Raw genomic sequence first — 26,617 nt, 5'->3', positions numbered from 1 at the left:
AGGCTGTGGATGCCCCATCCCTGCAGGCATTCAAGGCCAGGCTGGATGTGTCTCTGGGCAGCCTGGGCTGGTGGTTGGCGACCCTGCACATAGCAGGGGGGTGGAACTGGATAGTTACTGTGGTCCTTTTCAGCCCAGGCCATTCTGTGATTCTGTGATTCATTCTATGACTGCATTGGGATGTCTGCATTAGGATGCCTCATGAGGACGGCTCCAGCCCTGAGCAGGTCCACACCTCCAGGGCATGAAGGTGGCCCTGTGAGTGAGGGACTCCTGGAGGTCTTTGTGGTCTTTGTACAAGACGCCCTACAAAACCCATTGTTCTGAAGCCATCACTCTCCTGCTGTACAAAGATTTTCCCAAAACACCTGGGAGTTTCCTGGATGCAGTGGTACCCCCACACACCAGGAGGAGGTGAGGGGAGCAGCAGTGCTGCAGCAGTGACCGAGCCGCTCGTTATTCATCATTTCTGCTCAGAGCTCAGCTTGTCCAGGGCTTTGCTGGACCTGGCTGTGCTGCTGCACGTGACAGCAGAGCACAGGGAAATTGCCCTTGTATAAATATTTGAGCAATAGCGGCTGAGCAGAGCGAACCTGGGAGTGCATTGCCTCTGCATGTAAATCAGTGCAATAAAGCATTGTGAGAAGGCCATTTAGGCCAAGGGATGAGGCCGGTCCAGAAATGAATGGATACGATCTTGTCACCAATAAATCCCAGCTGAGCTGGGTTCTGCGGCACTCTGCTGCAGCGAGCAGCAGGGCAGGCAGCAGGAATTATTTCTACTTGGAAGCTTAGTGAGTTTGTCAGAGGGATTTGCCCTCAGCGCTAAAGAAATGAACCTAAGGCCGCAGGTCTTCTGCACAGCAAACAAAGGCCCCGTTGCAGTGCAGCTGCAGGGCAGCTCCCTGCCAGCACTGTGTGCGGGGGCACCCGCGCTCCTCCCGCACCCCAAGGGCACATGGGTGGCTGTGCTGTGATGTGCCCTTTGGCTGATTCACCTGCAACTTTGCAAAGCATCTGTTGTCTACGTTAACCCCTTGGGGTGTGTGCTTGGATTCTCTGTTCCCATATAGACTGTTTGCAGACTTCTGCTCCTTGATCTCACATTCTAAGAGCTCCCTGGGCAATGAAAGCATTTCATCCCACTCTGTGTCTGCAGGACAACTTGTCCTAGCAAGCAGCAAGGCACCAGCTGTCCTGGTCCTACGTGTTTTCCAATACACATCTGTACCAAGTAGAAAACTTATCTGTGACTGGGGTTGGATGTCAGGAAGAAGTTCTTTACTATGAGAGTGGTGAGGTGCTGAAACAGCTGCCCAGAGAGGCTGTGCATGCTCCATCCCTGGAGATGTTCAAGGCCAGGTTGCATGGGGCCCTGGCCAGCCTGGTCTGGTATTAAACGTGGAGGTTGGTGGCCCTGCCTGTGGCAGGGGGTTGGAGACTCATGATCCTTGAGGTCCCCTCCAACTCAAGCCATTCTGTGATTCTATGACTTGCTGATCACTGCAAGAACCCACACTGATGTTCACCATTGCACTCCTCTCCCTTTCTTGGAGGCTGACACAGAGCATCACATGGCACTGTGGGGCTCTGTTTTCCTTGGGGAAGTTCAAATCCACATCATATAATGTTCTCTTTCTCCAACTCTGGCTGGAGATGTGCAACCATAACTCCAGCTTAATTAAGTTTCCTTTTGCAGAAATTACAGACGGTTGCGAATTTCATCATGGCATTGGCACACTCCACCATGTAATTTATAGAGATTTGTAATGATTCATTTGATAGGCATTGTCTGTGGATTTCGGTTCATCAGGGATCAGTAGAACTCTAATTACATAGTAATTATTAAATAACTTATTCACAAATTGCCATGCCAGCGAGATCAGATAGTGGAGCAGCTGAGCAGCTCCGATCAGGGCGGCCTCTGAGCACAGCACATGGAGCTGGTGAGAGACTATAGCAGTGACAATGCAATGCTAGGGGGGGAGGGCCACCAGTGAAGGACTTCCACCTTCCCAGAGACAGCTTTCATAGAATCCTAGAATGGCCTGTGTTGAAAAGGACCACAATGCTCATCTCATTTCAACCCCCTGCTATGTGCAGGGTCGCCAACCACCAGACCAGGCTGCCCAGAGCTTTAAATGCCCCCAGGGAGGCCTCAGGAGCACATGCAGTAGTGAGGTGCTGTATCCCACAGAGCCCTGCATCCAGGCTGCCAGCATCACAGCTCTGCATGAGAACAAACCTCCTGTCCTGACCAGGCTTTATTCAATTACATATTTCCTGCTTCCTGCTTATTACCATAGACCTGGCGATGCCATTCCTTCGGGGCTGTTATCAGCAGCAGGCATGCCGCCGTGAGCGCAGGGAGAGGGCAGCTCTGTGGCATGCACCATGCTGCATCTCTAATGTCTATTTCGCCTTATTTACATCCAGAAATACAGCGACAGTTGTGCGAATTTAAAGAATGACCTCTGAGAACAAGAATATAATTGTTGGAGTGAGCGCAATGCTAATCGTCTGTTTCTGAACAGCAAAACTGCTAACAGATTTCTGCGCCTGCATTATTCATCAGGTGCCGGTGTATACATATGAATGGAGGATGGAGCTCAAAGGATGCCGAATACTTTGTCACCTTTTCTTCATTTTGTTGTGGTCTCAACTGCCGTAAAATCATTAAAGCATTCTCTGGAAAAAAAAATCTGGAACAGGACATAAGGACAATATGTGCCAATATTGTTTGTCCTCTACGACAGTATAACTGGAACAAGTAAATAAGAATATTTCCTGTAACTTCACACCACAGGCGTAATTAAGGTGTTGATAGGAATGAGAAATTAGAGAAATTTCTGTTTTCTTCACCTGGTTTATTGCCGAAATCACAGACAGGTGACCCAGCACCAGGCAGGAGCAGCCTCATTAGCAGCCTCATTAGACCTCTGACATTCATTGTAGCATCCCTGATAGTGAGGCTGTGTGTCTGTTCATGCTTTTGCTCACTGTGCACAGTGGTCATGCAGCACTCTTCTATGAACTTGGTTAGAACAGAATGGAAACGGCTTAAGGAATCCTAGAATGGCTTAGGTTGGAAGGGACCTCAAGGATCATCAAGCTCCAACCCTCCTGCTGCAGTCAGGGCCACCAACCCCCACTTTAAATACTAGACCAGGCTGCCCAAGGATGCATTTATATATGGCTTTCAGAGGACTTGTACATGTTCTTTTTGCTCCTCCACGAATAGAGCCACTCCTTCTCCTTCGTTCGTTTTAATTAAAAACACGCAAGTTACTTGGAGACTTTTTCTTTGATAACTGGCCCTGATGGGCTCTGCTGGAACAGCCAAAGCTGCCCTACATGCTGTGACTGCAGAAGTAGTGGCTGAGGCTTTCCTTGTTGATGAGAGCTGCTGTCAGGGCTCTGTGTCCCCATGTATGGTATTGGAGGTGCAAAGCTGTTGTCACAGCAGGGACTGAATCAGAATCCTTCTGCCGGCAAGAACATAAACTGCATGCCCTGTCTTTTAAATAGTGTTTTGAAAGTTTACAGTGGAAATATAACTTTCCCTTATGTGTGGTTCTCCCATCCAATTAAAGAAAGAGATTCCTCCACCTCCTGGATATAATTTTTGTGCTACAAAGTATTTCATCCTGTGTAAAATGTGATCGTTCATTCTGGCACTTAGTAAAATTAAAAAGAGGATAAAAATGTAGACTTCTGCAATTGAAATGCTGAGTCACAGCCTGAAGCAGTGATGAAGCACCTGGGGGGAAGGCAGGGTCAACCCAGGGGTGCTCAGGTGTATGCAATGCAGTGCAATGCAATGTGAGGCACCTGTGTGACCAGAAGGGCTGGAGCCAGGATCCACCCCTTCCCAGCCCTCATTTAAGGGTTGGCAGTGGAGGTGAGGGTGTTTTGTTGGAGATCCCTGCATACCTGAGGCCTTCTAAAGGTAAGCGGATTCTTTCCTTTATTTCTGTGCTTATAGCTGTTGCATTTGAGCCAGTCCTCACTTGTTGCAGCCTGGGACCTTGCTGCTCTGCTCTTATTGCTGTGCTTTCTATCACGTTACAACTCCACAGTTAAAGCAATGTGGTATTGTAGTGGCAGTGGGTGGAGTGTAGCAGGGATGGCGTAAAGGGTGGAATGAAATGACTGCTCAGTGACTGCACGTTTCAGATTCAAAGGTGATGTTTTCTCTATGTGTCTCCTGGGCACTGAGCTATTAAATACTTGTCATCCCATAATAAGGGAACAAACGACTTAAATAAAATAAACCATCACTTGGCAATTAAGGTGCGATAACTCAAACCTCTAAAAGAGCTCAAATTGTAATTGCCGGATATTAATGGTGAGTAAAAGACACAGGATAAATTAAGGGCATGTCTCTCGTCAGCCCACTTGCACTTTCCATCCAAAAGATTTATTATTAAAGAAGTTTTTCCATTTTCCATTTAGTGTTGTTCTCAAACAGTCCTTGGCTTACCCGGGCTTAAGGAGCTTTATTTCAAAATAAATCATTAATCTTTAGCATAGCTGACATAGCCCAGGGGAGATGAGATTAAATAAGCCTGCTTAATTATCAAAGGCCATAGAGGAAAATAGTGATGAGGGTTTTTTTCCAATTAATACATGTGTTGGTATTGGATTGTGAGTGGTATTTTGGACCACTTATTGATTTCTCTAATACGTGAAAAGTCTAAATATTATTATATCAAAATCCAATGCTTTTACTGATGCAGACTGAAACAAAACTAAGTGTTTTGTATTCCCCTGCTGCCAAATGCTCTCTGTGGCCTCTAGAAGTGCTCGGCTGGTAGCGGTGTGTTGTGGCACTGTTTCAGAGTTAGATATTGCACTCTTGTTAGGAAAGATGCTCTGAGCGAGCAGCTCTCTAACCAGCCATCCTGTAGTAAAACATATCATAGAGTTAGGAATTCTCAGACAGCATATGTAAAAGCCAGTGTATTGTAAATAGGAATATGTATGCTCCTCCAGTGTACCTAATCCAGCTGCAGCCTCACGTTGTGTTTGCTGGGCTGTCCGTGTTGCCTCATTTTCTTTCTCCTCCCACAGTGGGAGACCTCTCAGCTTCTTCCCACCTCCCCTCTTGTCTTCACAGCACTCAGCAATGCTGTCTCCATCCCAAGAGGCAGCTGCTGGCTGGGGCATCACGCTGCTGCAAAGTGTCACATTTTGTAGGGCCACAGAATTGTTAAGGTTGGAAGAGACCACTAATATCACCAAGTCCAACCACAACAGTGTGGGTTCAGTCTGTTTGGTCTCAGCTTGTATAGATACTCTGTTTTCGAATAGCAAGGTGCTGCTGTGAATGTTTGTGTTGGTCTCCAGCAGCAAAGAGCTGCCCGGCCTTTGGCTTCCTTGCAGTGCTGAGAGGCCCCAGGAGCTCTGCAGTCACTGCTGCTGCTCATGCCCTCTGCCTCCTGCAGCTCTGCAGCACTGGGAGCCCTGGGGCGAGGCCTTTGGGTTCTTCCAGGGTCCTAAACCTCATCTTGTGCCAAAATGTATTTTGAGCATTCATCCATAATTCAAGGAACAAAAAGCGAGACAGCACGTTTGCTGCCGAGAAGGCAGAACTGGGGTTAGGCAGGTCGGCTTCAACCTGCAGGTAGGGCTGCACAGCCTCCTCTCCGTGCCAAGTAACAGAGCCCCTGAGTCTGTGTGGAAAATGAGACAATGCTGGAATCAGTGAGCTTGTCAGCCATCACTGTGCATCCTTATTTCTGTAGCACTGTGTGATTCCGTTTGGTACCTATGCAATATCTTATTTTACAAGCAATTTGAATGTATCGGCAGCACTGATGCATTTGTCAAGAAGGTAAATAAATATTTTTAAGATCGGAAACATTCATCTGCAGGAGCAGAATTGTTTGTGTTGGTAATTTGGTCAGGGAACTGTACAAGTTTTGGGGGGAACACGTCCGTCTCTTATCAGACTTAGAAGCGTTTGGGCATTGTGTTAAGCCAGAAAGTAATTGCTGGGGGGAAAAAAAGGCAAAATTGGGTGAGCATGGAGAGTGTGCTCAGAGCTGCTGCCATTACCTGCCCCTCCCATGGGGCTGCCTGGCTTTTGGTTCCATTCGTTCCTTGTTACTGTCAAGATACGGTCAGTGATCTTTGGAGCTCAGTAATTTCGTTAAATCTTTTTCATTACGGTTATTGAATTGCTGCATTGAAATAGTAGCTTGCTTCTGTGTGAGATTGATTGGGACTGGTATTTCATTTTGCATAATGCTATACATAGCTAATAAAAGGGCATGGAATAATGAATTTTAAGGTATGATTATAGCAGAATCCACAGATGATTGTTTCATTAAGCTGAATGCTGGAGAGCTTTGGCCCCATGCTAACTTTTCTCGTTGCTGTTGTGGTTGTCCCAGGTGAAGTAAACATCTCCAGAATGTGTTTGGTGTCTCTGATAAATGTTTTCTTGTGGAAAGAGCTCAATAATTAAGGAGATGAGCATTTTTAAGAGTTCACTAAAGCATGAAACCACTCCTTAAACACAGTCTTTGTTCAACGTTGTTAACTCTACTTATATTCATCATAAGAAATTACCTTCAATAAATGGAGCAGAAAAAACCCTTTTTCCAGGCAGGTTTCGGTATTTCCCAGGAGAAATGTGTCTGAGCTGGAGAGCTCCAAGGGCAGCTGTGAAAGGGGCCAAGCAGACACGTGCACATCTGGAGCCCTCACGTTGCACACAGCTGCCACAGGAAGGATGTGTTGGGCCAGGCAGGCATGGTGTGCACTGGGCAGACATGGCCTGCCTGCTGCATGCTGCCGTGGCTGCCAGCCCTGTGAATAAGTCGTCACTTGTGTCTGTTGCATGACTGTTTGCTGTCTCATTCTGTATTTGTCTTCCATGTGTGATTAACACCCAAATGTTCTTTTTTTTTTCCTTTTCCCTTTTTGTAGAAATAATTGAGCCTACTACCTCTAGTCCTGTCTCAAGCCCAGGTCAGTATCCACATACATCCACAGAGTATGTTTGGGTACTTTTTCTCCAGGAACCGGGACTGATGCATTGCCATATCAATAAAAGGATTGATAACGGGCAGTTCTGTTGTGGTAGTGCCGGGCTGTCTCCTTTCTGTCTCTGTGCATCCACTGACTTGTCTTTCCTCCAAACTTCTGTGTTTTGTTCTGTTCTTATGTTTCCCCTGCTGAGAAACCTCTTCCTCCTTGCATCCCTGCTCTTCTCTCCCATTCCTTCTCTGCCCCAGGGCTGTGCAGTAGATGTGCACAGGGCAATGCAGCCATGTGTGTTGTTATTGTGGTGTTCTCGTTGTGATAACCTGGCTGTTCTTTCTGTGATTGTGCACGTTTGTTTGAGGCTTGTATGTTTCTTGTTGTATCGCCGCTGAATGGCCCATAGGATGGCTCTAGGTCACTGCTGTGAGGCACTGTCTCGCTATAGGGTGCCAGAGGGTGTTCCCAATGAGTTGCAAATCCTGCCTTTGTGCTTGGCCAACAGTAAGAGGTTCTCACTGTGCATGGGAGCTCCTTGTGTTCTCAGGGCTTCCATTTCACCCGGCAGCACGTGGGCAGTGCTGGTCAGCCCAGCGCAGGGGATCAGGCAGGGGCTGCCCAAAGCTCCCTAACTGCTGAAAGAGTATTGCCAACAATTTCCCAAAGGTTCTGGGCTGGGTAAGTCACAAATCTCACATGCCCTGCTCCGGTTCCCATCCGTCTGCATTAAACATCTTCCCAGGATGTGATTACAGCATCAGACCGGTCAGGGGAATGCGATTTCCTGGTGTGCAATGGGGTAAGGTGTGCAGTGCTCAAGCACTGGGGAGCAGAATAGAGAGGGGGGAGGGTGAAAATGAATATCATATTCTTATATCAATCCCTGTTTTTATTATGAGAGTGTATGATCGAGAGATCTGTTCTTGAAGTACAGTATGAAACTGAGATTGTGAAATCCTCTGAACGCAATGGAGGAAAACTGTAGAAGTAGCTGGGGCTGTGATGATACAGAGCTACGTGAGCTGATCTGCCTTGAAAGGGCTGAGGGAAGGACTCTGAGGTCCATGTGCAGATGAAAAACATTAGTTCTCCTGAAAGACACGAGCAAGAGGTGAAAGAGAAGTTCCTAAACAGGAAAAAATTAGGGCTGAGTATTATTCTGCTCCCAGAAATCAGCATGGTGTCAACAGTGGCACTGCCATTGAGCTGTGCTGCTTGCCTTATGTAATGAAATGTTGCTGTGATATTCCCTCTACCTAATTTAAGTCTGGTAAATATCCAGGTAGTGCCATCACTGTTGCTGCAGAGCTATACAGCTGCAGAGGCAATTAAAGAGTTTCCAGTGTCAGAAAGTGAGTCTGTGTGCTCTGTAGGATGGCAGAGGAGGCAGTGGGGGGTGGATGGTGGCACAGAATGCTGTGTGTGATGACGGCACTGAGATAAGAGGTGCAAGTGTTTAACATCAGAATCATTTAGCAGTATTTTGGATGCATTCCTTCCTATATTCCATCTTGCAGGACTGGAAGATGGTATCAATAATGCTGTTTTCTTTGAGTTGGCTGAGAGCAGGGAAGGCAGCAGCATATCAGCAATGGAAGTGTCACAGACCTTTCTTCCAGCTAATTTTCCTTCTCATATTCCATATAATTATTCTGAGTAACGACTACCATTGTTAAAACTTCTATGGTTAAAAATTATTTCCAAGATACGCATGTAAAATTCTATCACAGAAGTCCTGTGACATTTTCCAGCTGTTTGTAAGCCTTGTGACAGCAGCCTCAAAACATCTTTCAACAGTTGCGCATCAAAACCATTGTGTTTAAAGAAAAATCCCTAAAGATTCCTTTCTGCTCAGAGAATACGCTTTGAACTGCTCCAAACATGTGTAACAAGTGCAGAACCAAGGCTGTATTTGAGAGCTGTAGTTATGCACTGTGCCTGCCTTCCACCTCTGGAACGTTTGGGAGTTTACTTTTCCTTTCTGAGATGCACACTGAATTAGCTGCAAACGTTAAAAAATTGGGGCTGTGGTTGTTATCTCTTTTGTCAGCCCCTGCCAGGAGCTGTGGTTTGTTACAGATCCCCATCCTTTAGTGTAATTAGTTCACAGGTGGTGTCTGGAGAAGCTTTTGAAGATGCTGCTGAATTCTTAACGCCGACTAAATAAGTAACGGTGACAGGTCAGAGAGAATAATTGAGAAATCTCCTTTGATTAATGATTTCACACGTTATAAGGTGCTTTTATAAAAATTGGACTTGGAGAGAGAGGGCTGTGGGTTATTTAATATTCTCAAGAACAAAAGCTGTGTTTAAATGAGCACTCTGGGCAGGTTGGACGGCTCCTTGAACTTGGGTTACTTCTCCCTGATCTGCCTCCCCACATATCTAATGTGTTTTAATATGCCAGAGTGCCAAAATAATACCTGCTTTCAAGCATGCTCTGTTTTTTAATAGGAAACATGTCAGCACTCCTATTTTTTTTCCTGTTTTCATGAAGTTGCAGTTCCTGCTTTAATCAATTATTTGCATGTGGAAGATCTATGGAGTTGGACTCCAAATCTCAGCCTTCATGGCACCATTTCTCACTGTTGGTTGTATCTTTACATGATGAAAGCACTGTGTATATCAAGCTAGAGAGTTCTGCATGAGGGCTGATGGCCAGAGTGGCCGTTCCCCATCTGCAGAACTTCTTCCAAAAACTCAACAATATGGAAACATCACAAGGTTCTGGGATAACAAAGGGATAACAGATCCCAGCTTGTTGCAAGTTTAACTTCTAACCTATATTAGAAACAGATGTGTGCTTGTTCAAAAGCTGCTGGCTGCTTTGCTGCCCCATGAATAACCCCATGCTGGAAGGAGGAAGGCTGAGCAGTGCCCTTCTGAGTCACCTTACAGGGATAGATGCAGAACGCCATTCTATAATTCCACTTTAGGGACAGAGAAACACATAGAGGGGATACTGAGACTTGCAGTGAGAGGGTGGGCATCAAAAAGGTAAACAACTTCTATAGATAGAGGTCAGTGTATTAATCCTATTTGCTAATTGTTGAAAGGTTTTGTGTTTGTAGTGTGTTGTCCGCTTGCGTTGCACTCCAGAACAGTGGGCAGAGGGAAAATCCCAGCAGAGTTTTCTCTGCCAGAGAGAATCCATACATATGCTTGCCCCGTGTTGTGCAGCACTGTGTTGCTGCAGGAGCATGCAGCAGAGCAGCATGTTGTTCAGCCAGGAATGCTTTGCATTACATGCTGGGTGCGCTGTGGGAAATTGCTGCCTTACCAGTATTTTATTTACTGCTGTTACAAATGGGTGGACTCACATCTCAGAAATGTTCTGTGAAAGCTGCATTCTCACAACCTGTGGAAGTAGGGAAGCATTTCTGTTTAAGTAAAATACATGTTTCAAGTTACTCACAGTGTGCTCTCCATAGCATTCTCCTATATTTTAAGTCTGCATTGTTGCAGAAGAAGTGCATTACTTGCTGCTTGCTGAGTAGATGTATCATTTCATGTCAGAGGGGCTACTTTCTATCAGCTGAGAAATAGGATTGGAAATAGGTCATTGTTAGTCCACTGATTCCTTGCTTACTAAATCTGAATGTAAAATGTGAGAGTATTTCTTCTGATACTACGCTGCCTGCAGTCTTCTGCCGGGGGGATTTTGGCATTAAAGAGCTCTCCCACAAAGTAGCAGCACCCACAGCAGTGGTGGAGCAGCTGTGGTGCTCAGTGGGGCTTCACACAGTGATGGGAATGCTCGAGTACTGTGGTGTGGGATACGTTGAGCATTTTGCTGAGATATCTCACTTTAACCAAGCAGTGCTCTGTGGAGTGCCAGGAGAGCTGTGCAGGGATATCTTTTGAAATGATGCCCGAGGAGTGTGAAGGGGGTAGGGAGTATGCAAGGCAGGCAGGGACCCACAGCCTTCTCCATCCGTGTTGCCCAGGAGATGCTGGGAAGGTGGGTGTGTGCATGCCTGGTGGGGGGCACACCAGGGCCACCTGTGTTCAGTGGCTCTCAGGTCTCATCTGCAATTTCACTCTTGCAGCATCTCCCATCTGCGGGGCTGCACTGGCAATGGAAAGGCACAGTGATGCGAGTATGGGTCTCCCAGGCTGAGCTGTGACACTGCAAGGCAGTAAGGCTGCTCCAGAAGAACCCACATATACAGACACGTTGTGAACGAGCAAAGAGAAGCGGGGGATTCCAGAATGTGATTCATTAGCACAAAGAGAGCAGTCTTTGTTTTTATTTATCATACAGGGTATGTTTTATGAGAAGGTTTATCAGTCGGAGTTGGCTGGCTACAGTAATTCACAGAGGAATAAATATGCATATATCCATCTAGATGAGATGTGTAGCCATGTGCAGAACTTTAAAATGTACATATAACTGTGCATATATATATATATGTATAGCTTCAGGGAGGGTCCCAACTGCCCAGAATATCAAAGAGGCTCCAGCTGTCTGGGAGGGGGCTGACGGCTCTGGGCTGTTGCAGGAGGGAGGCCTGGGGGTGGCAGGGGACTTGTCAGAAAATACTCATTTGAAAACTCCACGAATATGTCAGTTTTACAGACATTCGAATGCAGGACTATTGAGTTTTTAGTGGGGGGGGAAAAGATCCTGGCTTCCTTCCAGCCTCGTCCCAGGCTGCGCTTCTTTTCTTGTCTTCTCTCTGTCTGAAATTCTCCAAATGGAAACTTCAATTTCTTGGCAGCTGCATTTGGAGCATCAAATACTGTTGCCAGCAAGATCTTCAGCTATGCTGGATGAGAACTGGCACCCAGAGATAATACAGGACCATCCACTTCCTTACTCTGAACCCAGTGATTAAAGTCATAGCTGCTGCTTTGTCTTTCCTTACTAAATACCACAAGACCCGCTCTACCAAACTGATCTTTAAATAGTTGGGTCATTCTCAATTAGGGACCCTGACAAAGATGGTATGATGCAATTTTTCTTCCAGTAGCATCTTCTGCGTTGAAGAAAAGAGAAGAAAAAAATCACAGGGAAAAACAGATATGGTATTTGGGTCACTCCATGTCCTTCAAGGAGTGTGGTCAGAGAAGGCTTACTTGGCCGCTCTGAATAGTAAAATATAGACTGGTTTATCATGAGCTGTCACTGCTCCCAGAGTGGTGCCATCCTGGTTTTAGCCATGGCTTTTGTGCAGAACTCCACGATGGGTGATGACCTTCCTCCAGTGGGACGTGGGCTGGGCAGCCCAGGCACAGCGAGGTGCTTCTGGTGGAGGCACACTGGGTGACCCACTGGTGGAGCTGTGTGCTGAATAAAACAGAGATTGTGCTTGGAGTTGCCCAGGGCTCAGCGCCTCGCTAGCAAAGGTCATATTATGTACATAAACCACTTGCCTGGTGCCCTGCAGCACTGTGACCTTTGCTTCTTTCCAAGCCCAGGTGCTAATGAGAGCTTATGACATGAATGCTGAAAAATGGACCATCTCCTTTCACAGATATAGGACAGCACTCAGTGTGATTGCAGTAGGACCAGGAGTTTGTATCTTTGAATAGCAGGCCTTCATAGGAACCCTGCATCCATTTAGGAACTCCTGTGGAAGTGGAAGGAAACATATCTCATGCCAATTTCCTGTGTGCTACTCCCCTGATCAAATAAGGTTCACAAGGAAAATCCACCTTGTAGTTGTTCCTATGGTTTGTATGATCTGTTCCTGTATGTACGTCCCACTCATTGTCAGGGTCCGTCTCTCAGCTTGCATTTCTCTCTGTCATGTTCCAAGTAATAAGGATGCATCTCTTCAAAAAACTATCGATAGAATTTATCCTTCTTAGTATCTCTGATTGCAACTGCAGTGATTGCCTACCATTCAGCCTCCTTATTCAACAGGCGTGGTGTATGGGACCACACTGAATGAGCTTTCTGCCAAGCTGAGGCAATTCAGAGAACAACTCCGTTTTGAAAGATCAAGAGCGTGTTCACTTGAATGAGCAGGGTATGGATTTTATAATAGGAAAACAGCACGTAATTTGAATAGTCTGCAGTAAATTGTTATAGCAAAGCACTCGAGTTATAGAGACACTTTGGGAATAGGCAGTGCCTGCAATGCTGTTTGTTAGGTTTCCATACCTGCGGTCTCCCGTGGCCTCCTGTTATGGTGTTTCATTGTAAATGAAGGAGGAGATGTGTTTGACAAAGAGGTAGAAACCCTCTCTCTGGTAAATGCAGATTATTGCTACTCAGTGAGTTATGTGGAAGGTTCCTTTTGTAGGAACATGAAGAATTTTTGCAGCTTAAGGGTTATATGCAGTACAATTTGGAAAAATAATGAATTGTGTGTAGTGTGTGTATATTGGAGGCAGCTTTAAATGACTCTGGGCCCACCTCTGTCTCCCTGAAAGCATAGCTCTTTGGAAAGGCATGCCTTAGGGCGTGCACACAGTCGTGGCTCTGAAGGCACCCTTAATTCCCAGGGAGGTCAGGGGAAGCAAAATGTGGAACACTTTCATCACTGTCTGCCAGCCTTACTACTGCCTGGAGAGCGACATACATCATTTCTCCACTTATTTTTTGTCTGAATATGGCATCCATAACTCCTTGGAAGGTTGCTGACATTCCTGCCCGGTGCCACGTGCTGCCTTCTGAAATCCCAACTTAGTGCCAAAATCAATGGCAGAAGGAAAGTGCCCATTGGCAGCCTGTGCTGCTTTCCCATGATCCAAAGGACACACACACACACAGCATCGAGTTGCTCTGCTCGTTACCAGAAAATGCCCCTCTACACAAGGAGCTGAGCTGCTGCTTGCCTACAATGTGAGGATGTTAAAGAACCTTTTCAGTGCTTTATTTTTCTGCTTTAAAGTGCTGCTGCAGTCCAGGGGCCCTTTGTAATACAGGCTCACAGTGCAGGGAGTGGCGGCTGAGCACTGTTGCTGGCTACTGACCCCTGCCTACCTGCATGCATTGCTGCAGTTAACTCTGCCTTCTTCAGTAGGAGGCCTCTTCTTCCTTGAGCCAGCAATGCATGCAGACAGGTGTCCACCCAGGGTCATTTGCAGAAGCCTGCGTGGTTTCAGGCCCGGCTGCCTCCATACCACTGTTAGTATTTCACTGACAATTCTGCTTCCAGAAAAGCATATCTCTAGATCATGATTCATCACAGTGCAGACCTTTGTAAATGCCACACAAGCTTATGCATTAATTGGCCAGGGAGCACTGATGAGGAGTGGGGACTGTGCAGAGGTGTTGAGGCTGTGCACAGCAGGGCTGTGGGATGCCAGGTGGGAAAGGGGCTGCCAGAGGCACAGCCCTGTCCCACACATTATGCTAACAGGCAGAGATTTTTGAAGCTTTCAGCCTTAACAGGAGTTTTATTCCTAAAGCTCCCAGTCAGCTTTGAAAAATCTCAACTGTTTTTTTTTTTTTTTTTCCTCTCTCCTGCATAATAACACATGCAGAGCTGAGCCATAATGTCTCCAAAATCCTCTGGATTAAGCTGAAGAGCAGGTGGGGAAGGCGTGTGCCTGGAAAGCCTCTGGATGCCAAATCCTTCTCTGGCAGCAAAACTGCAGCCTGGGAGGCAGCAGCACCTGGAGGGCAGGGCCTGTGGGGTCCCATCCATGGGGCCTAGGGCTGCAGGGTCCCGTCAATTAGAGCCTAGGCTGTCCCCAGCATCCCTAGGCTGTCCCAGGCCATGGCTGCAGTCACTCTGCTCAGTCCCAGCTTGCTGACCCAGGCGTGGGCACCAGCAGTTCCTCCTCTTCTCTCACTGTGCTTATGCTAATGTCAGCAAATGCTCTTTCCATCTACCCCTGTATTAGTGTATTACTGTGTAGTGACAAAGAAGCAATATTAAGGACAAAGTAGGTGTGGTTGTGCCTGTGGCCTGCTAGCATGCTGCATTCAAGAGATACACTTCTTATCAGGAGATTCACATTAATGAAAAGTAGCAAAATTTGACTCTGTGATAGGCAGTTCCTGCCTTTTTTTATGCATGAACTTTACGGGACGTTTTTCTAAGTCCTCAGCTCACAGATGGTGGAGCCCAGAATTAAAGCAGCAGCTTTAAATAAAGGAATTAAAGTGGCAGCTTTAAAGCAACAGCTTGTGTCCCTGCACAAACGAGAGGTTGTCTGCCTCAAAGGATTAAACCTTATCACAGAGAGAGGAGGATGTGCATGAAATTCATATGCTTACAGCAGTGTTGTGTAACATGCACACACTGAAGACAGCTCAGATTAATTGAAACCAAGTTTCCATATCCAGTCGCACTGCCAGCAGGGTGAGTTACACGGTCACAAAGAAACAGTTAAAATAAAACATCGCTTCTGGAGTCAGCCAGCAGATTTCCACTCCTAGAAGCAGCATCCCGTGGGTAAGAGCTCCTGGGTACAGGGATACCTGGGCAGCTGAGTGAGTATAAGTATGGCTGTGATTTATGCATGAAAAAAAGAGAAAGTGTGCTGTGGAGAAGAGCTTTGCGAAGTGCTTTGCTATGGTGCAGCAGGAGACTTCGCAGTGTGCAGAGTTAAGTGTATGCTAAAGGCAAAAGGGAGATGTTGTGGGTTTGTATGGTAGGAGGCAGCCGGCTCGCAGGCTGCTCCCACAGCCCCATGTGCTGCACAGCAGCAAATTGTCTTAATGGGGGTGAAGCGACAGGGGAGACGAATGCCTTCCCCTTGAGTCATTCTCTGATAAAGACACATCGCTCGGCTGCAAGATGACAAACTGTATGTTCAAAGTGACAAATCATTTAATTAAAATTTATAGGCGTTTAAATACTGTTTGATCCAAATGGAGGCAGTTATCATGAATCAATTTTGGAGGAGGAACCAGGCTTTCCAGCAGATCAATAGCTCACAGCTGCAGTACCTGGACAGCCTCTGCCTTTCTCGTGCGCTACGAGTCCTTTTGCTGGCTGCTGTGTAGCCTCGCTCAGAAAAGACCTCAATCAAGTTGAAAAGTAGAAACAATTTTACTTAGGCGGTGTTTGAACACTCAACTTTCATGAATAGTTAATGTGGTGTCAAATGTTTGAGAAAAATGCTCTTCTATCTTAAGAGCAAATAGCTCAACTTTTGATGAGTTATGGTTCTTTATTGCATGTACAGACCAGTGGAAATTGCAATCATCTTTCATGAAAAGGCTCAGCAGTTTTTATTGTAGGAAAGTATGGGTGGCCATTGCATTTACTAACTAATGTAGTAAATGTGAAATTGCCAGGGTAACACGTTCTTTTATTTATGCTGCCAAGCACGTAATGTGCCGGTACTTCCATAAAAATATGTAGGAGAGGAATTCCACATGCCAGCAAGCTGTAGATCTCTTTTATGTATATGACTTATCCAGTGTCCTTCTGCTTAAGATATCCCCATTACAAAGAAGACGATTAAGCAGTATTGACAGACAGGACACACTCAGGAGATAACACTGATCTGGTCAGTCATCACTGGCGGTAGCGCTGTGTTTAAACTCTTGTGGAATTGGAGTTTAAACGCTTTGACTTTACTAATTCTTTCATCTGACATGTTATTTGAGGTCCCTTGTGACCCCTACAGTTCTGTGAGAGTGCTACTGATGATGAATTGACTGACGATCGCTGTGCTTCAGCAGACTGCCATGAGTTCCACTGTTCTTAAATACGCCTGTAAACCCAGGGCAATGTACACCCAGGGCAATGTACACACAGTGCAGAAGGCCGGCCAGGAGAAAGGCCTGGGAAGTTCTTGGGAAATTCAGCAGAAAGCTGAATGAAAAATCAACACTGGGAAACCACCCGACAGCTTCCCCACCGGAGGATTTGTTCAAAACTTGTCAGATCCTCCAGCAAAAAAAAAGAGTTCCTTTCTCATACGCAGCCACCAAAAAGAAAAGAAATCATGCACTAACCTGCTAACTTAATATCCTTTGTCAAGAGCAGAAGAATGATGTTCAAATTGTCCAGAAGCTGTAAAGTTCAGTGTTTAAAAAAAAAAAAAAAGATAATTCACCATGTTGTATGGCATAGCTGAATGTAGCAGAACCAACAGAGTCCTCGTGATATATGAGGACCATCAAGGGTTGCCACTGAAGACGTAGATTTAATATGCTGCTTAATTCAGGATCTTATTTACAGCGTCTCGCTTCATATTGAGGAGAGCGATGCTGCCAACTGATCATTTAAAATGCAGGAAGAATGTTTTACAAAAGGTCAGAAGTACAAATATTTTACATATTATCTACTAATAAATTCATCTTCTCTAAAAGAAAGTTAGAAGGATCAGCGAAAGTCTTCAAAGCTATTTGCAATATTTCAGTGCAAGACTCAGACTCTAATTACCAATATAAGTCATAAATAATTGTCAAGTATGCAGATGAGCCAAAAAAAATATCAAATTAAAGTAATTAGCTCCCATGCCAAGTTTTTCTGTTGCATTAAAATGCTTTTACTTTCCTTAAATGTGACACTTACAAATGAAGGGAACATTGTCAGGGAAGCAGTTATTGTAGGCTGTCAGAATTCCAAGTGTAAGTACCTGGTAGCACACACCATAGGTATTATTTTTGGAACAACCTGTGCGTCTGTCTCTTGGCTTTGTAACCCCATAGCTGCTGTTAGAACATCACTCTTCTGAGCTGAGCCCATTCTTCAACCTCGATCCCTTGCAGCCGGCCCAGCAGTCACCCACCTGGTATGGAGATGTGAGTGTGGTTATCCGACAGGGGCAGCAGTGGCTCTTGGCCAGCCTTCCCTGAAGACCTTGTGAGGATGGGAGCTGGGAGCCCCACAGCAGGGACCACAATGCAGGTGTGGGGGAGGGGGACAGACAGCTGGTTGGCTTGTCCCAGTGCATTCTCTAGTGCTTTTCTGGTTGTTGTCTCAGTGTAATCTTCTCCAAAGATGCGTTTGACACATCCAGTGGAAGACTGTGACCAAATCTCCTCCATTTAATTTTGCATTTCCATGCAGATCCCTCCATCAGCCTGCTCTAGACATGACGTCTATACCCTCAATGTATTCTTTTCTATTTCATAGAATTGTATCATAGAATCCTAGAATGGCCTGTGTTGAAAAGGACCACAATGCTCATCTCATTCCAACCCCCTGCTGTGTGCAGGGTCAACCACCAGCCCAGGCTGCCCAGAGCCACATCCAGCCTGGCCTTGAATGCCTCCAGGGATGGGACATCTTAAGCTAATGTGATGATTGCTTCCATTGGTTGTTGTCAAGGCCAGTTGTGTGCTGCAGACACGTGGCCATCCTCACACCCTGAAACCAGCAGTATGAGCAGAACACTGCACAACAGCAGGAAATTGTGATTAATTTCTTCCCTTAGAATGAGCCCTTTCCATTGCCATCCCACTCTGCTTTTACAGTTGTTGCTATTCCACATCTTCCATTTGAAACAAAAGGGGCTGGACTCACAAATTCTTTTTTTTACCATGGCTGAGCCACAGGTGATGGGGATGTGCACCCCCAACACAGCTGATGGCAAACCAGAACCTCGTGCCATCACAGAATAAATGAAGGGGAAAGTTTCAAACGGGAAGATAAAAAAATAAGAGTATATATATATATATATATATATATATATGCTTCAGAGACAGCATGTACTTTGTGCTGCAGGCAAACAAAAAGTCATCTTTCTATAAGTAAAATTTGGGAAGCGAATGTGATATCCATATTTAGTCACTGAGCTCCAGGGTTACATAGCCATATACGTCACATAGGTCTACAGTAAATGGGGCCTATAATTGCCTGGTGTCTTAAGATTGCACATAAATAGGCTCAATGGAATTAGTTCTGGTATCAGTTACAAGGAAGGATTTTCAATTAACGGAGGGCTTTAGTAGATGGCTCATTTAGAAAACTGATCTAAAAGTGATTTCATCATTCTCAATAGAATTGCTTTTTACTTTCCTCAAAATCTGAGGCTTTGCATACATAAGCTCAGAAAGAAAAGTCTTTCACCCGAAATCTGAGGCAAGAAGGACATTTGGGAATTGCACATCTGTCTTTTGGATGACGGCTAAAAATACACCGTAATTAAAAATCATCCCAGTTCAACCATCTTTCTGGTAAGCAGAGGCAAACCCGAGCTGCGTTTGGTGGCTCTGCTGAGCGCACTGATGCTATTCAATTATTTTTCTGCTGCTTGGAAGCAGGCTGCATTACGTTGCGCTATCCAGTTTACACAAGTCTATATCAAGGCATCACCTTTCTTTTATACAGCAGTAGTAATTCCAAAATAATCAGTCCAATTCTCATTTCAAGGAGTTCTGCTTTTTTAGCCAGGAAATTCAGCAGGATTCAGGTATCCACAGGAATGCCTTAATAGTGAAACCAGCATTTCTCCCCAGGATGTCTCTTTTTCCCTTTCTTTCTCCCCCTGCAGTGAGCACAAGGCCAGGCACCCTGGGGTGTTGATGGCCCAGAGCAGCCTAGCACTGAGCAGAGGGTATCGCCACCCCATATCACCTTACTCATGTTGATCTCATTCTTATTTCATACAATGCAGTTGTAAGGCACAGCTTTAGTGGAAACGCCTGCAATTAGGTTCAGCTTGTTTGACTTTGAGGTTTTCATCAGGAAGGGATTTTGTCTGGGGCTGGTTTTTGCCTTGAGGTGCTTGCAGATAAGCTATGTAGCTATGTGTGTGAGACAGCCTTGTGCTGTGCCTGCATCCCAGGCTGTGGTGTGCTAGCCTCAACTTCTGCTTGAACGTGGAGATGGAACTGTCGCTGTTTGGTGGACTATTTTTATTAAATAGGCCTTGTATCACTGTAGCAGAAATGCTAAGTCACTGCCTGAAGCAGTGATGCAGCACCTGGTGGGAAGGCAGGGCCAGCCCAGGGGAGCTCAGGTGCATGTAACCTAATGCAATGCAATGCACCTGAGTGACCAGAAGGGCTGGAGCCAGGATCCACACCTTCCCAGACCTCATTTAAGGGCTGGTAGTGGAGGTGTGGGTATCTTACTGGATGTCCTTGCATACCCGAGGCCTCCTGAAGGTAAGCAACCTTTTTTCCTTATTTCTGTTCCTATGGCTGTTGTATTTGAGCAAACCATCCCTTGCTATAGCCTGGGACCTTGCTGCTCTGCTGTTCTTGCTGTACTTTCCATCACGTTGCATATTACTAATAAAATCCTAGCTAGTGTTTCTAGCTCATTAATATGCAGTGGCAGATCATATGAAAATGACTATCAAGCTGTATTAGACTTGTATTTATTCAACTCTTCTCATATATGCTCTGAGGAGGCAGAGTGGATCTGATTCCACAAAGCACACTCCATTTGGCCTTTGGGCTAAGCAATAACTTTTATTTGAAGGCAAAGTTATTTGAGTCACTGATGATAACCTTACCAAAGAGATTACTGCTGAAATAGAACAGGAAATAATATTCCTATATATATATATAATATATATAAAAGTTTCCTTTTTTTTTTTTTTATAACACCTTGGGTGAATTATTTTTAGCACTTCTAAAGGAGAGGAAAGCCTGGCAGACTCAAAGGAAGTGGAAGCTGGGGTTTATTTCAAGCTGTAGAAACAATAAAGCCCTTTGACTTATTCATAGCTCCAGTGTGGGAACATTGCTGATAATTATAGCCCTTCAAAATCTGATCCCACCAAGAAATGGGTTAGAACTGCAAGTTTATGTCAAGTGTTTGAATCTGTTGTTGCTCCTGCTCTGTAAAGAGAGAGAGGGGAAGGAGGAAGGAGAGTTGGGGATGATGGCAGCCCCAGGAATGCAGACCATGAGGAGGGCTGCAGGAGCCAGGCAGTGTCAGACAGCCTTGGCTGAACACACCCAGGAACACAGGGCTCCTTCCCGAGGGGGATGACTTCTGCTCTTTGCTCCCAGTGGAAGGAAAGGAACTGTTTGTAAGGCATCTGGGAGTATTGATGAGGGACAGCTCAAGATATGTACAGTAACAGGGCTGGATGTGATAAGCTGAGAGGTTAATTGCAGATTCTACAGCATTGTTCATTTTTTCTGTGAGAATTAAAGACCTATTTAAAGTGTTCTCTGCATCTTGCATGGCACAGGCATGTTCTCAAGGCATAGGGAAGAATCTAGAAGCAGTTCCTGGGCAGGGAAGGGGAGCTCCATGCACAGCCCCTCTGCAGGCTGGGCCGGCTGCTGCACTGCCTGCCATCCCCTGCTCTGCCTGTCCTCCTGTTGTGTTGTATCTCAGGTTCCACAAAACCTGTCTAATATCTAATTGTGATGCATTCCTGGACTTTTTTTAAAAACAACAGCAAAACAGAATGCCTAGAATGCTCTCTTCCCATGGCCAAGAGAAGTTGCATACACAGCATCATTTTTGACAGATATTTATCCTCACTGTTCTTAAAAGCCTGCAGTGATCCAAATCCCTCACCCTCCATGAAACCCAACACTGTTTTTCTCTGTTGTTCCTCCTGCCCCCCCCCCCCCCCCCCCCCCCCAGCTGCAGCCCAGTCCTGCCCCAAACCAGGGAATGTGACTGCCTTACCTTCTCCAGGGCAATCCTTGTGTCCCAATAGCACTCTGTCTGCTCCTTGGGCTTTAAGCTGGCCTGCTGCTTGGCCTTCCTTGTGGCTGAGTGGCTCTCAGTGTTCTCAGGCTGTTATCTTTCTGTCCGTGAAGGCAGCCATCCCACCACATGCTGCCCTGAAGCAGAGCAGCAGCCCCAGAGCACAGCCCACACTTGTATGTACACATCCCAGGGAATATTTGTCCTTTTGTAGCAACATAGCACTGATGATTCACTGCAATCACAGATGCTTTTCCAAGGACTTGTCACAGAGTCAAGTCTTGTTCTCCCAGCAAGTGTGCGGTTGGCTATCTTTGTTAAAGAGCCGCTTTGAGAGGCCTTATTAAATTGGTTGGTTTTTGGTCAGTTTACTTTTACTGGCTAAGTTTGACCTGACTTCTAGCCATGCCCTCCTCAGTGCTTGAAGCCCCTTCTCATGCAGCTGTTGCATTCAAATCCCAGCTTGGCTCAGCCTGGGACAGACCAGGTGCCCATGCTGGAGGACAGAGGGGATGGGATTTAGGACTTGTTGTTCCTACTTCTGAGACGTACAGTCAGACTCCTGCTTGGAAGGCAGCGAGACATTGGCTCAGTGCTACCAACTGGTTGATAGTGGTTGGGCTAGATGATCTTACAGATCTCCTCTGGCCTTTATGATTCTATGACTCCCAGACCTGCTGTACCCTTCAGACAAAGCACTGGGCTGTCTTCTGTTCCCATTACTGGTGGCACCTGGAGACCACGTGGGGACCTGGTAGCATGGGCTCCTCCCTGTGCTGCCGCTGCTGTTTCCTCTGTGCAAGAGCAGTCTCTGACCTTCCAGGGTGATATACATCAGGAATTCTCAAGTTCTTAAAAGGCACTTTATTTGTTCCAACATGACTGCACATTTCTTCTGAGGAAAGAAATCTGAGATAACTTGAGTATAAAGGATGATATATAAAGCCAAGTTTTATTCTATCCAGTCACAGTAATTTTCCTCATAAATACTTCTTGGTATTATGAAATATTGCTTGCAGCAGAAATTGGGTATGTTGGGGCTGTACTATTTTGTCTTGTGAAACACTGAGGCAGTCTGTGTTCAGAGCCTGCTGCATTTATCCTATTAATGTATTAGCAGGGCTCCTTTCCTTTGTGTTATTTAATGGAAGGTTTTTATTTGATATGATCAAATCCATCTGTGTCTAAATGGAGCTCCCTTAAAGATATACCATACAGCAGTGTATCAGGGTGCAAAAACATTTTTGTTTTTGAAGTTACGCCAAAAGCATGTCAGTAATACCTGCAGGATTTGTATGAGCCTGCTTTGTTTGGGCCCCGCAGTTCCCGTGGTGTGATACCCAAAGACATTTGCTTCAAGAAACAACTGGGCAGCCAGCAGTGTGGGGGGACCCACAAGGGGGATCTACCACAGAGGCAGGCTCGTGCATTTGGGCTGCTGAGCCTCTCCCAGCCACCACTGCCCCATTTTTTCTGAGTTATCAGAGCCCACCGTAAACATGTAGAGATTGAATAACAAAAGGGACGTGTGCCTGTCCCACTGGGAAGCCCACACTGTCCCCAACGCTGCAGGGGCACTCACTGTGCCCTCAGCTGTCACACTGCTGGGGTCTGCCTGCTATCCCAGCAGGACACTGACACAGACCTGCCTACAGCCTTGGCAGGGCACAGACATGCAATGGGAAAGTAGTACTGCAGTCATGCAAAAGCTTTGACTTAACCCAAAACCTGTTAAGAAATTTTTTTGGCTGAATTTGGAAATACTTTTGTTCCAGCGGGTTATTTGTGAGGACAACCAGAAGCCTTCTGCAGGCACTTCGCAGCCTCCCTCAGCCATAGCTCCCCATTCTGGACGTTTAACAGCACACAGATGCTGAGTGCTCACCTACCACTGCTGGTCCTGACAACTGCAAAGCACATCAGGCACACTCCACTGCATTAACACAAAGACAGAAGCCATCTGACTTACAGTCTACATTGCTGTGTATGTTATTGAGCTGGGTTTAGATTGGTACGTTGCTGTTGACAACATTTAGTGTGAATTACCTGTAGGTGTGCAGGTGGAAGGATGGGGAATGGCTCTGCTCCCACAGGGGGAACCTGGATGCCCAGGTGGAGCAGTTCTGGTGCTGGAGGCTGAGCTAAACGCCCTATGGCTTTAACCCTGCAGTCTGAACCAGTATCGCTTGCCAGCTCAAAATCAGGTACAGAGCATGGCACAAATGGGGTCTTCATTGCTGAGCAAGGAATAATTTGTTCTTATTTTCAGTGCATACACTGAGATACATGCAAACACACACACGGCATTGTTTCCCTTCAGTGTTGCTGATGGCATATTTATCTCAAGTATTCACCATGCTAAGTTTTAATCTTTTAATGCAACAAATAATTGTTGTCTACTTCCACAGAGCAATTCTCTTCGATTCTCTGTATTCCTATCTCCGACCACAAAAGGTTCAGATTTATCAATTTAACTGAACAAGTGAATTTTGCATCATGGTTGGTCTCCTGCCTTAACAGTGACTGCACAGGACCGTGCAATGGGTGTCCTGCTGGGTCTGTGGCTGCATATGGGCCAGGCTGTCCTGTCCCAGGGCTGGGCTCCTCAGGGCCACAGGGTCTCCCCACCCTCAATCCATTGTTTTCTCATGCAGCCTTTGTAGATGGTTTCTCCACAGCCATCCATCCTCGGCTGCCTTCAGGTATCAGCGTGCTTAGAGATGTTACTGTGGGACTCTGGTGAGCCCTCAGGGGCTGCAATCTCTCCATCTGCTCTTGTAACAGACAGTTCTGACAGCCCAGTCTTCATCTTCTCCTTATTGCTTTGACCTTGAGTTAGTTTATCCCTTCCTTCTCTGTGTGTTTTAAATCTTGCATACAAACTATTAAGGCTTTCCTATAATAAATCATTAACCTGAATGTAGTTAACTGAAATGCTTATTAATGTCTCTCTGCATAATCCATTTAACAGAATTACTCTTGCTTATTCAGACAACCTAAAGAGGTCCGTGCTTTTGTCTACCAGCTTCAGCATTAGAGCTTGTAATTATTTCTGGTTAATGCAGCCCTGGGTGTTAGCAAATGTTGGTTTACGCATTTCAGCATAGTACTTTTCCTAATCTCTTGTATTAATTAGAGATAGTGATATAGCATTACTTTGCTCCTTTATATTCACTACCAGGAGAGATGTCTGAATATAATCCCATCTGTGCCGGGAGTGCTCTCAAACACTTCCACAACTGCTAAGTGTGGCAAACCCTTAGGATTATGTTCCCTAATCACTGAGTTAGGGAAAGTAGTGCACATGGGCAGAGGTGGTGTGGAGTTGGGAAGGTGGCACAGGGCTGCCTGGGAACACCATCCTCGCACAGTGGGTTGGAGTCCATCTCCATACTCATTTCTGGGCCTCCTCCTCCTTCGGGTTTCTTTCACATCAAGTCATGCCCCATCTCTGCAGACACTCGAGGTCAGGGATGGAGCTCTGAGCACCTGGTGGAGGTTCATGGCAGGGAGTGGGGCCGTGTGGCCTTCAGTGGTCGCCTTCCAGCTCAAATGATTCTGTGATCCTATGACTGGTCAGCCAGCTTTGGGAGTCACAGCTTTTCCTGTTATTGACACAAGTAGATGTATCTTTTCCCATTAATTCACCTAGCACCTTTGTGCTAAAACAATGCAGCTATGATTTAATAAGCTTTACAAACACAGTGATGGTTCACATGCGGCAAATCAGATTTACATAATTTTTCACCGGCTTTTAAAGCCACTGAAATTCAAATTATCTTTACTTGGGGAAACTCTTTTAATATGCTAAAACGAAATACCACCTACATTATGCTTGAGTTTGCTAGCTTGCCTTTTCCAATGCATTAAATGTTGATTTGTCATGCTGGTTCATCACAGAAAGTTCCTTTTTAATGAGAAGGGAGGGGAGTGCTGGGCCCTGTAGTTAGTCATGGCTGGAAGTCATTGAAGGAACAAAAGGGGAAGCTTTAACATCTAGAATGAATTTGGTTGTATTGTGTTGTTTCTTAGTGTACTGTTGGGATGGGCGCCGTGTTGGTCTCTCTTGCTGCAGTTCAGCACCCATAGGCAATTTCCCATCCTTGTCCCAGGCAAACTGTGGGTCATTTTAGCTTCATGCAATAATCAAGGCCCAGAATCCCTCTGTGGTGTTCTCAGCTCCTCCACCTTGGGATATTTCATGCTTTTGTGATTCTGTGAAGGAGGTGGAGTGCTGATGAGCTGCAAAATCTGTTGACTCAGATCTGAGCGTCACCTACACAACCAATGTCAACTTGTGCAGGTGGCACTGGGTGTAAGGTTTACACAGCTTTTGTGTTTTGGAATAGTCTATAGCAATGCAGTATCAAAAGCAAACACTGTTACCAGCATTCAGCACTGTGGTGGCAGTGGGCTTTGGGGCCTCATAGACCCTATTTCCCCCTCACCTCCACTGCACACGTCTGGCGTTGACCTCATGTCCAACCCCACCTCACTGGTGCCGGTACTCCCAGCTGGATGGGAGTTCCCCATCATCCCTCAGGGATTTTACAAGAGCAATAACAATGATTCCTGCTCGAGTCTCCTCCCATGCTGCTTGGAGGGCCAGCAGCTGGCTGCACCCCATCGTCTCGCAGCTCAACACGTTTCTTGACTCTGTGTGCATGCATTCACTGCAATATTTAATTAGGGATTGGAGAGAGGCTTCCTATTAAAGCAAGTAAATACAGTCTTTTCAAACGGATTGACAATAAATATGCATCTCTTTGGCTAAGCAGAATGTTCAAGTCTTGGCTCAGAAAGTTAAGCAGAAAACATGTTGTTGTCCAACAGAGATAAATATATTCCCCTCTCATTGGTATTCATGGAGATTTTAATGCTCAGGAACTTAAAAACAGATACGTTATTCAGATGTTTAAACAGGATGCACGCATCTGATGTTAAGTGCTCGCATTTTGGAGCGTTGACGTGAATCATGGGCTGTGCTCTGTGACACCACCAGCACTGCTGCCAGAGGGCTTGGTGACCTCTGCTGCTTCTCTCCTGTTTTCAGATGAACGCTTTTGCTGCTCTGATATTATCGCAGAAGAATGACTTGTAAGCATCTGGGACGTGAGGGTAGGAATGGCCCCTTAACCCCTTTCTCT

General features: G+C 45.9%; 1 protein-coding gene across 3 annotated transcripts in view; it reads left to right on the top strand.

Moving 5' to 3' along the window:
- NEGR1 (neuronal growth regulator 1) overlaps positions 1-26,617 on the top strand; it is a 185,082-nt gene that overhangs the window by 138,346 nt on the left and 20,119 nt on the right. The window contains exon 7 of one of the 3 annotated variants that reach the window (XM_040704504.2): positions 6,937-6,978. The exons of 1 other annotated variant lie outside the window; for it this stretch is intronic. In XM_040704504.2, the coding sequence (XP_040560438.1) occupies positions 6,937-6,978 (42 nt within the window). Of the gene's footprint in view, positions 1-6,936; positions 6,979-17,617; positions 17,757-26,617 lie in introns of all 3 variants that reach the window. One more of the 3 variants, XM_025152755.3, reaches the window with a different exon arrangement.

This window comes from Gallus gallus, chromosome 8 (assembly GCF_016699485.2).
Source record: "Gallus gallus isolate bGalGal1 chromosome 8, bGalGal1.mat.broiler.GRCg7b, whole genome shotgun sequence".
Taxonomy (NCBI): domain Eukaryota; kingdom Metazoa; phylum Chordata; class Aves; order Galliformes; family Phasianidae; genus Gallus; species Gallus gallus.
Note: the sequence above shows the minus strand (reverse complement) of the source record. Positions and strands in the feature narration are given on the sequence as shown.